The sequence below is a fragment of the Pygocentrus nattereri genome, chromosome 23, assembly GCF_015220715.1.
Source record: "Pygocentrus nattereri isolate fPygNat1 chromosome 23, fPygNat1.pri, whole genome shotgun sequence".
Lineage (NCBI taxonomy): Eukaryota > Metazoa > Chordata > Actinopteri > Characiformes > Serrasalmidae > Pygocentrus > Pygocentrus nattereri.
This window is the reverse complement of record NC_051233.1, coordinates 21916801-21931189: the sequence shown is the minus strand read 5'-3', so window position 1 is coordinate 21931189 and position 14389 is coordinate 21916801. Positions and strand designations below refer to the sequence as shown.

The window sequence follows — 14389 nt, the reverse complement described above, 5'->3', positions numbered from 1 at the left end:
CTCCATCTCTCCCTGCTTCCCTCTTCACTTCTTTCTCTCTTACCCACTCCCTCTCCATTCCCTACTCCTCTTTCTCTCATCCTTATCTCCCTTTATCTCTCTCCGTTTCACTCTCTTCCCCCTCTGTCTCCTGCTTAAAATCCCTCTTTATCTCTCTATCCATCTCTCCCATGTACTTCTCCCTCATGACATTTTTCCCTCTTATTCTACCTCTCCACCTATTTCCCCTTTCAATCTCACTCTCTCTATCTCTCTCCTTTTCCTTCTCTTGACTCAGTGTCTCTCCTTCACTATCTACCTCTCTCCATATTTCTATCCCTTTCTTTGCTTTACATCACTCTCTATCCATCACCTCTCTCTCTCTCTCTCTCTCTCTCTCTCTATCTTTCTCTCTCTCATCCTCCCCTCTTCACTCTGTGGTCTAAGAACTTTTCTTGCCCAGACCCTCAAATCCGTGCAAAATCAAAAGACACATTCAAACTGCATCAGACAGGGAAACTGCACATTCTTGGACACACACAGACACATATGTGCGCGCACACTCACACAGGTCACCATCCTTGTCAAAAAGTTATCAGAAAATGAGGGATTACTTTCTATTCAGGGGGGGATTTTGTAGATGCTTCTTGGCTGCACAGGTGTTTTGTGGTGATAAACAACTCTCTTTCACTCTGTGTGTGTGTGATGGGTTTTAGCATGTCAGAGCTTGTCAGTAACTCACATAAGAGCGAGAGGGTGTTAATCCTAAACCTTAAGTCTAATTCAGATTAAACTTAGGCTTTAAGTCGCTGGTAATTCACTTAACATTAGGAAACAGACAGCACCTGCAAATCCAGTGATTAGAGCTTTAGACTTTGGCAACACGCAGACATGAGGTAGGTGGCTTCTGTTGTGTTCACGCATCTCTGCATATCACTTACCGCAGTTTTCAATACATATTATAGCTACAGTTATAGCAAAACAAGTATTCATTTCTCAGGCTTATGAACCTATTATGATATTCCTCATGTAACACTAATACTAAAGCAGGTCATGATATTTTTTTCAACCTAGTCCTTTACTCAAACTCGGCTACATAAAACATGGACATAGCCAGGCCATAAACTGTCACTGCAGTTTATGATTGTTGTATGCTGCCATGAATTGTCCTGACAGAACATGTGCAGTATCAGTGCCATTATCATTCATTGTCATGACTTATGTAGAGATGGGAAGAATAGCCTAAACTCATCCAAAAGTAAAATTATTAATACCTGGATTCATAATGATTCAAGTAAAAGTTAAAGTACCTTTCCAAGTACCTTTCCATGTTCAAAGTTAGCTAACCCTCAAAGACAAAAATAGGCCATGTCCAGTATCATGTTGAAAGTCCACTCAAATAATCCCTCTGTAATCCCTCTTTTTACCAAGAGTAGGCCTCTATAGGAGAATCCTTCCTCTGGTCCACATTTTTCCATGGTCTGCATTATTTAGACAAGACCAAGAACAAAGGACTCAACGATCAGTAGGCCCATCTTGAATTACTCCAGCTATCTAAAGCTAATTTAACAAACTGTAGCCTTAGTGGCTGATCGGTGCTATTCAATATTCTATTATTCAACATACAAACTGTCAGTCAAGCTAGAGATAGGAGCTCAGCAACCTTGTAAAGTGAAGCGATCAAGTTCTTCATTTGAAACTGCTAACATGATTCTCCTCCTGGATCACCATCCAGAAGATCAGACACCATTCAGACATAGTTAGTCATTCAGTATGCTACTATGCCCCAGTTATGTGGCCTGTATAGAAATGCTGAGCAGGCCCAGCTGGCCTGAAATTCAGATCAACATGACAAAAAGAAATGATCTAAGTGACTTTGGAAGAGGGTCCCTTATTGGGGCATGGACAGTAGGAGCTTAAGTCACAAAAACCACTTAATTTGCATGTTTTTTCAATAGGAACAGTGACTAAAGTGACATCTGCATTTAGAACTATGAGAAGGACATCAGTAAATAGACTCAGAAATGACTGCAATGCTAATGCATTAGTGCAGAATGTGATCAGCCCATGTCAGCAAGAACAGTCCATCCACAACTACGTAAAGATGGATATGATTGTGGGGATGCAGCACATAAAGCCCTCATTACAAAGACGGATGCACATTTGAGAGCTCAGTGGTACCAAAACCATTGGCACTGGTCTACAGTAGGGTAGAAAACCATATTCTCTACAAGTGGGAGAGTGTATGAGAAAGAATGCTTGACCCCCACAGTGGCCACAGTGGGGAATTGCTTACATAGTTTGAGCCTGCTTGTCCAAGGGTCACTTCAAGTCAATACAAAGTTTAGTAACACTTTCTATTAAGGCTGCATCTTTGGGGCTTCAGTCCCGAATGTTCAGATGCTCCAAACAGGCTGTCCAGCCTAGAATTACTGCTACAGTGTGCTTTCCTTAATCAACACTCTCAAACCAAGTACCCATTAGCCCCACTCCTGAACCCCCTCTGACATCACACGGTTAGTTAGTGCCAAGCTAACGGTGGTGTACATTTTTATAAATATTAAAAGCTATGTTTATGATGCCTTATGACTGCATTTTTATATGTTGAATGCATAGATGCTTACAAATGTGACATTCATACAGTTCATAAATTCATTCAGTATTACACAAAGTTTTTCTTACTGGCACTTATGAGCATCTGATGACAACTGACATACACCTTTGTTAATATAGGCTTACTCTAAAGAATACTTTAGTCAATTTAATGTCATTTCAACCCAACTAACCCTAACCTAACCCAAAGAGTGTGATGAAACAAAAATATAGATGTGGGTGTGATTTCTTCCAGGCTGATAAATGTCCTTGTTCGTATTTGGAATGGTCATGTATGTTTCAGCAAAGTGTGAAGCATTTAAAATTGTGATAAAGTTCCTTACACACATCATCAACTTATCAGATAATGCAGCTTCGGTTGAGAAAAAATAAATGTCTTAGTGGTATCAACTCTGACAGCCCTCTGGGATTCTTTTGTCTCAAATAACCATGACATTAAAATTAAATGGGCTTAGGCAATTTCAGTGAACACTATTAGAAAATCTTAACTGGGTTACTAAAACTTTTACTTCTCATTTTAATTTTAAATGCAGCTCTTAGGTTGCTGACAGCAGCTATTTGAAGCACTGTGAATAGGATATGATACCTCCAGACAGGGACCTATGGGAAAATATCCACAAAGAACTGCTAATACTAGCGCTTATTCCATTCTGACTCATCCACGGCCTGGCAGCTCAGGTCATGGATTGTAGATCATTGTAAAAAGACTTTTACTAAAGTGGTTTTACACTATTTCTATTAGCCCATTCCTCATGAAAGTTTCATAAAATGTGAAAGACAGCTATGGCATGTCAACAAATGTATAAAATGTAATTCTTTATTGTAGAGCAATGTTAAAAAGATTACAAGACACCTATATAAGCTTTTTCATAATAACTAATATGTACTTATATAACCACTAATAAAGGCTTATTTTGACAAGCATTGGTTGTCATGGCACATCACTCTCTGGATTGAAATAACATTAAACTGACTAATGTAGCCTTTGGAATAAGCCTTTTTTTCAATGTAGGTGTATGTCAGTTGTCATGAAAGGCTTACATAAGTGCCAGGCAGCCTTACAGATGCTGTTCTTCAGTAAAGTATTTCCCAGTTTTTTTCACTACACCTGCTTTTCATATTATTTGACACAACACCTGCATTTCATATTAATGCCTACTGCCAACAACAGAATGAATGGCATGTTAGGCGTACGTGACCCCTTTACTGATCCTTTAGTTAAGTATTGGCATTGGAGTGTAGCAGTTCCTGACATTTTCATTCCGCTGTAGATGGGGTTGATTTGGGTGTAGGCACAGCAGCCGCATGCAATAGAGAATACCAGTAGTTCTGAATCTAAACTCATTTTAGCTTCTAGTTTAGTTGGCTACCTTAGCCTCATAGTTTACCTTTTGTTCAGTCTACTTTATTTGGTTCATAATGGCCAGAGTACACCATTTGGACAAAAAATAATCCATTGTTGGCAGTCATCCTTATAATGTCCAGAAACATTTATGAGCCAAATGAACGAGACTGAATGAGAAAAGAATGCTGTAGATTCTTCAAATGATCTAAAACATACATGCCACATGTTGGTCTGGGTGGTGTACTGGCCTTAAAAAGTTACACTGTGAGCTACGTAGAGTTGCAAGTTGATTAAGTAAACCTACCATATTGTAGGTTTATAATACTGGGCTTTAAAACTTGCTAGGAAACATCTAAATGGTTGGAACACCTTGGTGGTGAACATTGTTTGGGTTAACCATCCTCTGACCCTTCATCACTAATCAGTTTCTGACCACAGGACCAATATAGGCTATATGTTTCGGTTGGTGAACTATTGCTGGTACCTCTTTATAATAATCCTTATAAAGGGTTTAAAAATCAGTTAAAACTCATTTATTATTGACTATTAAAGATCATAAACACCTTGAAATATTTAGTTCTAAGAGGAACTACAGTGATGTGTTCCTTGCCAAATAATGACCCTACATTTATCTACACATGTTAACCACTTACCAAGCCATGGGCCCAAAGTGTCATTACACACTTATATAACCTAAGAAAAGCTCTATCAGTTTGCATCGAAGTTTCTGTAGTTACTGGATAATAAGGCTTAGTGTGCAATAACTCTGGAATGCTAAGGGGTTAAACCTCCTATTGAAAGCGTTCATGAATAACCATTAGAAACTAATTGTAAACCATTCATAAACCTTTATAGGGTAGTCTTATTTTAAAGTGGAACCCTATTCTCAACTGTCACTGTCAGTGAGTTTTGTAGAAATCTCATCATGGTGATCCTATAGTGGTCCTTTTCCAATGAAAGAACGGACTGAGAGGAGCTAACAAATTCCGCAGCAAAACATAGGCCAACAAAGTGCATCTACATTGTAGGTGCTTTTGAATAAATGGCTGATAAGTGTAGGTTCAAGGTACCTCAGTGTTTATTTTCAGGCTGCTGCCCCAACACTGCCCAAGGACGTGTGTGTGTGTGTGTGTGTGACTACCTGTATGAGCCTCCCTTGTTCACTCTGCAGTGCGTTGAGATCCTGTCCCAGGTTGCTTTGTCCTCTCCTCAGAGACTCATAATCCATCTTCAACTGGCCGGCATGAGCTGAAAGCTTGGCCACTTCTTCAGCCAGGTTGACCAACAAAGCCCGGTCCTGACCTTTGACCGACTTGAGATCGGAGTCATGGTCTGTTAGGGAGTGCAGCAGAGATGTCTGCACCCCCTCCAGCCGCAGGAAGTTGCTGTTGTAGTCTGGGCAGTTGGGGTCGATGAAGATGTTGATGCGCGAGCCATCACCCCTCTCAACTGTCACCAAAGCATTGGCCTCGTCCTGATTGGTGGTGATGTGTGGTGGACCATCGGACATGGGCGGGGCCTGGTAGTGGTTCATAAAAAGGATGGTGCCGGTTACCGTGACGGCGAGGAGAACGGCCACGAACAGGAGGATAGTGCAGAGCAGATAACTGCAGCCCATTCTCTACAGAGAGAGAGAGAGAAAGAGAGAGAGAGTTATGCATGCTAGAGTAAGTGTGGGTTACAAGAAATACATCATGATATTTGAAGGCATACTCTGTAATGTGGAGCATTACAACGAAATCCCACCTTTACACTGTTCAGCGATGTTCAGGACACTGATAAGACCACAACAGAGCAGGTACTATTTGGGTGGTGGACCACTGTCAGCACTGCAGTTACAATGATGTGCTGGTGGTTTTATGTGTGTGTTGTGCTGGTATGAGTGGATCAGCACAATTTTTTAAAACATCAGTTTCACTCCACTCATACCAGCACACCACATGCTAATACACCACCACCAAGTCGGTGTCGTTGCAGTGCTGCAAATTGCGGTGTCACTGCAACGCTGGACAATGAGTATAGAAACAAGGTAGGCATACCTAATAAATTGCAGTGAGTGTGTGTGTGTGTGTGTGTGTATACAAACACACACACACACACACAGACACACACACACACACACACACACTCACTATATATATATATATATATATATATATATATATATATATATATATATATATAAACACTGGCAAAAATCCCTTTCATTGTAATGTGAATGACCAAATATGTTGAACTCTCCAGGGTTGTAGATCTCAAGGATCAGGACTGAGCATTCCTCATCTACAGCATTTTGAGTCTCCTGTTCAAAATGCTATGCTTCCGAGTTGGACGGCACATTGGAAACAGCAAAGATGAATTTGCCACCATACTCACAAAAACTCAAAATAAATGTAGTTCAAAATAAAAAAGTTAAACATGGGTATACTGTCAAAACCGAGTTTCAGGTTAGGCTAAATGGGATTTTTAACAGAGTTCTGTAAGGCTGGCAACTGTTGCTATGAAAGAATACATTTGTGAGTGGAAGATGGATGGGTCAATTTGTATTACGCTGGCAGTTTACGTCAAATGGAAATGACTTTTCAAAGCAAAGTGGCCCTTTTTAAGCCTAAATGATGCAGTAGTTAGAGTTTGTATGGTACAGTGTCGACTGCTTAGTGAACAAAAATCGTAATTAACATGCCACTCATTAAACAAACACCTTCTTTGTCTTGACTGTGACTTGTGCTAATCACCACATTGTTTGTTCTAAGACCTCCCCTGACTATGACTGATCCTAATCACTGTATTGTTTTTTTTCTAAATCCTTCCTAAATCCTTCCGATGACTGGTCGTCATCACTGCGTTGGTCCAACGCAAACTGGTCCACTCCAGAAAGCAGGCTTCTAAAAGTACTAAGAGTTCTTTTTAAGTATATTTACAACAGCATGTTTGGCGGTAGTTTTACCGCCAAACATTATTTAATTTAGTGTTTTTTATACTGCCAGCTTAAATCTGTCTTTATAACGCATACTGTTGTTCTAGATACATAGCAGTGATGTTGCACATGACGCCAAATCAAGTCAAGAGGTTTTTATTGGCATTCCATCTATGTATAAGTACACAGTGGAGTGGAATTATGTGTGCAACATGGTGCAACATGAAACAGAATAAGCAGTACAAAGTGCAACGTGCAGACTTAAGTGTGCAAAAAAATTTGACTAGAAACTACAATAAATACGATAAATAAAGCAGACACTGGACACAGTAAACATATAGGACAGTGCAGTGCTGACACAGCACTCATTTCTGAGATGTACTCATGATATATAAAGTGCATTGCGAAGACATTTTTCAACAACATGCCATCATACTACACACCGTTATGTAGCAGCAGTTATTTTAGCTGGGCATAATGACTTGACCCACCATCAGAAAAAAAGGGATTTTACAAACATGCACCCTCAAAGGTACAACAATGGTTTTAAAGTTCAATTGGGTACCTCAAATAAGTTTTTTCCAGGGGAAATGTATATATTTATTTACCTCAATGTTTTAAAACAGAACAATAAAAAAGCCCAGAGTCAAAACAAGACTGGTCGTGTGAAGTCAATACCAATAATTATATATAATTGTATTGAAATTTGTACAATTTTGCTCGCTAACCAAAGTTACTGATGCTACCCTTGAGGTTACCACCCCAGTGCTTTTTTTCCTGAGTGTGTGGTAGGATTTACAGGGGTGTGGAGTCAGTACAACTTATATAATTATAAGTATAATATAATTTCAGTGGATTATGGTACAGATATTTTCCCTGACTAAAGGTACTGAGATGTACCCTTGAGGGTCCCACCCCAGTGACAAGAGGGGTACAGCCCCATTGACAGTTTCAGAGCTTTATTACTGAGAGTGTAGAAAACTGAAAACAAAATCTCGGTACTTATTTTGGACAAAGTCGTAACAACTATAATATGTTCATTAATTTTCCCTATGGTAGCATTTGAGGTATTGGATTGAATGCAACACATATAAAGTCGGACAACTGCTAATGGTTATTTATGTAATTAAAATATTTTATATGCTCTGCTTTGTTGCTTTCATGATGTAAAGTATGTTCATGCTTTCAGTCCATATATCATGGTAATGATCTTTAAAGAGTATTGTAGTTTTATTTCTTTTTATGATAAGCTTTTGTCCCATTTGAGGTTGAAACATTTAAGCAGACTCCTCTTAGTAGTAGTTATTTGTTAAAGTAGAATTTAACCAAAAAAAAATGTAGTCTGCATCAAAAACAGAATCTCACATGTGTCATGATTTAGAGAGTATTTTCATTTGTGTTCCAATTTTATGTATTAATAATGAAGCATCCTGTTACTGGCCATGCTGGCTCCAAAAATGAAGGGCCATGCAAAGAGGCTCATGGTGGGCGCACATACACAGGAAAGGGACTTGTTTATGTTGTTGTCCCTTAGTTTAAAATGTGCTATGTATCATCTGTCTAATTCTCTGTTGAGGGCAGGGGTGTTATGGGTTGGGGGTTGGTCAAAACGGGATACGGCTGGTGGTGACCACCCCTCCATGAGTTCAGTGCCTTTCTGCTAGTGTTTCAATAAAGATGCACTACTCACAGCAGAATCATGGCCTCCTGTGTCTTACTCTCTGTTGAAGCAGCAAGATTGTAATCCTGAAAGTACATTTGAACACTCGTTTTGGGTTGGACCAACAAATGGATGCCTAGATCTGCTCTGCTCAATCAAAACTCCATCACTGCCATTATGATAGAGGACAGGAAAGGGTGAGGGTACAAGAGAAAGAAGGGAGTAGTGAAAGGAAGAGAAATAATGATGAAGGACATCCAAGCAAAGTAGTTAGTGATAAGAGAGGCACATGAACTGAAAGATGGAGATAAAGGAGATAAAGACGATGAGTCGAAAGTGATTTGCATATGATAACAAGAAATAAGTCGAGTGACAGAAGAGGAAAAAGACCGAGAGGGAGGATAAGGGGGGGTGGGCATTAGCCCTATCATAATCATCAGCATAACCATTTTGGCAGCACTAAATGTGATGTTTAAAAGCCTCTGGAAGCAATTAGCCTAGCGTAGCCTGACGAGGCAAGAAAGAGAGAGAAGAATAGATGCAGGTGCGCTAACCATCGATCCATTGCTCTTTTGCTCTCCGTCTACCAGATGCTACCCGGCAGATGTGTCATCATATGGTACATGTGATAATGTTTCATTGCAAGACTCAAAGGGATCATCAAGTCTTAGACTGTGTGATCATGAATTACATGTATTTCTGCTTTTGGACAAATGCTGGTGCTACTGATTCTTAGCACTGAGTGCCACATTCTTAAAAAGAAAGGGTGCCAAAAGCCTTCTTTGAAGACCCACTTCTGGTTCCCTAAGGGGATGTTCCGACCACAGCTTTTCAAACTCTCTCAAGAGTGCTTCGTTTAATTAGTGTCTATGAAGCAACACGTACTGCAATTGAAAAGCACTTCTCTAGCCTACCCAATACGTTTCTACGTTTTTAAACCACACGTTTAAGTAAACTAAATCCACTTCTAAGCTGAGCGCCCACAAAAGAGTGCCTTGTGTCATCCACAGCTGACAAATCAATTTCAAGGATGCCTTTTTTCAAGTCACTAATCCAACACTGAGGAACAGCTAGGAGTTTTTGAACATCTGGAGCCACTCAACTCTCGACACAAAGATTATTGAGTGTGAAAGAGGTTTCTGTTTTCCTGTTTTCATGCATTTGTCTCACGTGCACTACTGTAATACCTTATTGACTTGCCTTAGTCAAGGAGCTCTGGCTTGGCTTCAATTAGTCCAAAATGCAACTGCTCGTTTTCTATACTAGACCAACGTATTCGCTCGTCTGCCTTCACATGCATATGAAATTGAGTGAGATCTCATTCTTAATCCATAGGATTTAATATGATGTCAGCCCACCATTCGTAACTAGAATAGCTTTAACTCTTCTAAGAAGACCTACCACAGGGTTTAGGAGTGTGTTTATGGGAATGTTTGACCATTCTACCAGAAGCGCATTTGTAAGGTCAGACACTGAATGTTGGACGAGAAGGCCTGGCTCTCCGTCTCCGCTCTAATTCATCCCAAAGGTGTTCTATCGGGTTGAGGTCACGACTCTGTGCAGGACAGTCAAGTTCTTCCACACCAAACTCGCTCATCCATGTCTTTATGGACCTTGCTTTGTGTACTGGTGCGCAGTCATGCTGGAACAAGAAGAGGCCAGAGTCATCCAACGGATTGCCAGACGGAGAAGCGTGATTCGTCACTCCAGAGAACAGAACACGTCTCCACTGCTCCAGAGTCCAGTGGCAGCGCTTTAAACCATTGCATTCGATGCTTTGCATTGCGCTTGGTGATGTAATCTTTGGCTGCAGCTGCTCAGTCATGGAATGCACTGTTCTTGAGCTGATCTGAAGGCCACATGAAGTTTGGAGGTTTGTAGTGATTGACTCTGCAGAAAATTGGCGACCTCTGCCCACTATGCGCCTCAGCATTCACTGACCCCACTGTGTCATTTTATGGGGTCTATCACTTCACGGCGGAGTTGTTCTCAATCGCTTCCACTTTGTGATAATACCACTGACAGTTGTGAAATATTTAGTGAAGAGGAAATTTCATGACTGGACTTCGTGGTACCATGCTGGCATTCCCTGAACTCCTGAGAGCGACCCATTCATTCACAATTGTTTGTAGAAGCAGTCTGCATGCCTAGGTGCTTGGTTTTATACACCTGTGGCTATGGAACTGATTAGAACACCTGAATTCAAAGATTTTGATGGTTGAGTGAATACTTTTGGAAATATAGTGTATGGATCACATAAGCCCAATGTTTGCCTCTCTCTGCTGTCAGTGAGACTTAGAATCGAGTCTAAACTACTGGTGCTTATTTAACAGGCCTTACATTTTGAAGTTCCTGAGTATATATAGCCCCTGTATATGTCAGGTTTTTAAGGTCCTCTAAGCAAGGGCATTTAGCTGTTCTGAGAAGCGAAGTGGGGCAGTGAGCATTTGCTACTCCTGCCTCTAAAGTTTGGAACAGTTGTCCCCTTGATTTTAGACTCTCTAATTCAATGACCAGTTTTAAAAGATAGTTTAAATCCTATCGTTATTCTTGCGCTTTCCTTATTTTTGATCACAGGTAACATGCTTAATTGTATGTTTTTGTTGTGTTCATCGTTTATGATGTTTTCTATTGTTTCACTTTGTTTTTAGATAGTCTTTGTTATTTTTTGCTTTGTTATTTTAGTGTGATTTTATATTATAAGTACTTTCTAGAACGGCTGAACTCTTGGGATTTTCACACACAACACTCTGTAGAGTTACTCTGAATGGTGCAATAAAGAAAAAAAAACATCTAGTGAATTACAGTTCTGTGGACAGAAATACCTTATTACTGAGAGAGGTCAACAGAGAATGGCAAGACTTGTTTGAGTCACTCTGCATAACTGAGGTGAGCAGAAAAACATCCAAGAATGCACAATACCAAAACTGGACAGCTGAGGACTGGAAAAGCTTAGCCTGTTCTGATAATCTCGATTTCTGCTGAGGCACATCAATGGTAGGCACCAACAGCACAAACCCATGGATCCAACCTGCCTTGTGTCAACAGTCCAGGCTGGTGGAGGTGGTGTAATGGTGTGGGGAATGTTTTTTGGCACACTTTTGGCCATAGACAACCATTGCTTGAATGCCACAGCCTATTTGAATATTGTTGCTGACCATGTGCATCACTTCATAGTCACAATTTACCATCTTCTAATGGCTGTTTCCAGCGTGGCTACCTAGTCACTGGTTCTGAATCCATTAGAACACCTTTGGGATTGCAGTAGAACAGATGATTCACAGCATGAAATCGCACTTGAAGAACAATGCAATCATGTCACCATGGACCAGAACCTCAAAGGAATGTTTCCAACATCTTGTGGAATCCAAGAAGAACTGAGGCTGTTTTGAGAGCAAAGGAAGGCCCTATTATTAGTATAGTGTTGTATAGTGTAGTGCTTGGTAAGTGTATGTCAGTTTCTAAATGTTTATTGATTGTCCCAGTCTCATGTTGCTTTAATTGTCAGTCACACGTAGGTCAAAGAAGTGAGTTTTAATGTTTTTCATGTTTAAAGAACCTGTATATAATATAAAAGTTATATTCCAATGCAAGTGTTTCCCCTAGATTTACTGCATTAACATTCAAAAAGGGTTTTCAGAGTATAATTATACAGAGTCTAATTAAACAATCAAAAATTTCCAGCCAGCAGCATCCTGTGACCTCTGATGATGAATTAGAGGATGGATAACACAAAATATGCAGCAAAAGATGAGCTACCATCTCTTACTTTATACCTACAAGGTGGATCAACAAGTTAGAGTGGACAGTGAGTAGACACTGTGGAGTGGAATGCTTGAAAACTCCACTCATATCAGCGGAACACACAAACATACCACCACCACGTCAGTGTCACTGCAGTGCTGAGGCTGATCCATCACCCAAATATTACCCGCTCTGTGGGTGTCCTGACCACTGGCTTACAAAGGATAGAGACATAGACTACAGTCTGTAATTATTTAACAACAAACTGCACCAATATGGCAAGTGGAGCTGATAAAATGGACAAAGAGTGTAGAAACAAGGTGGTGTACTTAATGAAGTGGGTGGTCACTGTATATTAAGTTAAGTGATACTTTTTTGATCCCACAACCGGGGAAATTCCACCTCTGCATTTAACCCATCCGTGAAGTGAAACCCCACATACACACTAGTGAATACACACATACAAGGGGGCAGTGAGCACACTTGCCCGGAGCGGTGGGCAGCCCTATCCACGGTGCCCAGGGAGCAATTGGGGGTTAGGTGTCTTGCTCAAGGACACCTCAGTCATGGACTGTCAGTGCTGGGGATCGAACTGGCAACCTTCCGGTCAGAGGGCCAGTCCTCCAGCCCACGACTGCCCCCCTAATATGCACAGATATGCATGTTTTAATGTTTTAAGCATTGAAACAAACACAGCTATGCATTTCTCCTAGGTTTACTGTACAGCACTGAAGTATACTCCAAACTTTTTCCTTTACACTAATGTGGGTTTTCACTGCTGCAACAGTGAGTGGCAGCCTGATTAATGCATTCACGTAAGCTACTTCTCTGTTTTTCAGCCTCTCCCATCCATTTCTGGAAACACATAACATGAAATGTATTAAGTGAATGGTTACCTAAGATTCTATTGTTTACAATCCTGACATCAGCAGTAGTCTCTTCTTTATTAAAGGTTAGGGCTTTATTTTGAAGCCATAGTCTGTCTTTCACAAAAATAGGTATTAAACTGCTAATGGCCTACTTAACTGCTGCTGGTTTCACAAAGCTGATGCTACTCAAGGTTGGTTATGTCTGGCTTGAATGCTACACCAGCATATCACACATCATAACAGAAAATGACATCTTCTCTGAAATGAATGCTTCTTGGATAATGTCAGTAGCAATTCCGCTCTCTTTATTGATCAGAATCTACATTCTCAGTGACAGACTGGTCGAAGATATCACCATATCCTAAAAACAGATGAAAAGAAGCCAATCAAAAGTGTTATTATTGATCTTATGAAACTGACCAAACAGTACTGCATGCTATGAAACTTGCAAGTGATGTTTGTCTTCTCTCTGGCTCGTGAAGCAATCTGGAATACAATCTTGGAATAAAGACTACACCAAGATGTATCTCAGTAGCTCCTGTATAAAAGTCATTAAATCATACAATATATGTTTGCACATGTCCCACAATTCCCTGGACTAAAACATTGTTTAGGGAACCAAATATTTTTCTTCTATGGCATCTTTTCAAGCACCTTTATCTTCAAGAGTGTACTCTAAAAATGAACATTTATTGTTATGCTTTATCATCTCCTTTAATTCGTAGCACTGACATTAATTGCTGGTTCTAACAAAAACATGTTATTTTGTCATATATTTTTGTATATCATATTTTCATACCTGTAATATAAGGGTAATTAATTGTGTGCTATTCTCACGATGTAATAAATACGTAGTAATTATGGAACTTCATTTCAATAACAAAAAGTTAAAAGTAAGAATTTCTAAGCGTTCATCAGTTGAATATCCAATTACTAATACATTCAAATCTCACTAAAGTGGCAATCACAAAGTAATACACAACAAATGCTGAGTAAATTGAGTAACAAATGAGTAAATTTTTATTAAATAAAAAAATAGTAAATAATTATTATTCAAATCCTCAGTTATGACAAATTAGATGACATTCATTTTAGCAAAACAAATGCAAAATCTTACTTGCTAAATGTTTAACATTCTAAATTAACTGTGATAATGATATATTTGCCTAATCATAATGTTTTCTGTGCTGGAACAGATTCAGTCGTTTCATTACCTGCTTCACACAGTTAATCTATTCACTGACTTCTCATCATCTGCCTCA

At 39.8% G+C, this 14389-nt stretch overlaps 1 protein-coding gene across 2 annotated transcripts in view; it reads right to left on the bottom strand.

Annotated features, from left to right (window-relative positions):
• The window catches only part of LOC108428067 (fibrinogen C domain containing 1), a 201248-nt gene that overhangs the window by 112920 nt on the left and 73939 nt on the right, over positions 1–14389 (bottom strand). For both annotated transcript variants that reach the window (XM_017698786.2, XM_017698793.2), the window contains one exon: positions 5079–5558. In XM_017698786.2, coding sequence (XP_017554275.2) covers positions 5079–5558 — 480 coding nt within the window. The remainder of the gene's footprint in view (positions 1–5078; positions 5559–14389) is intronic.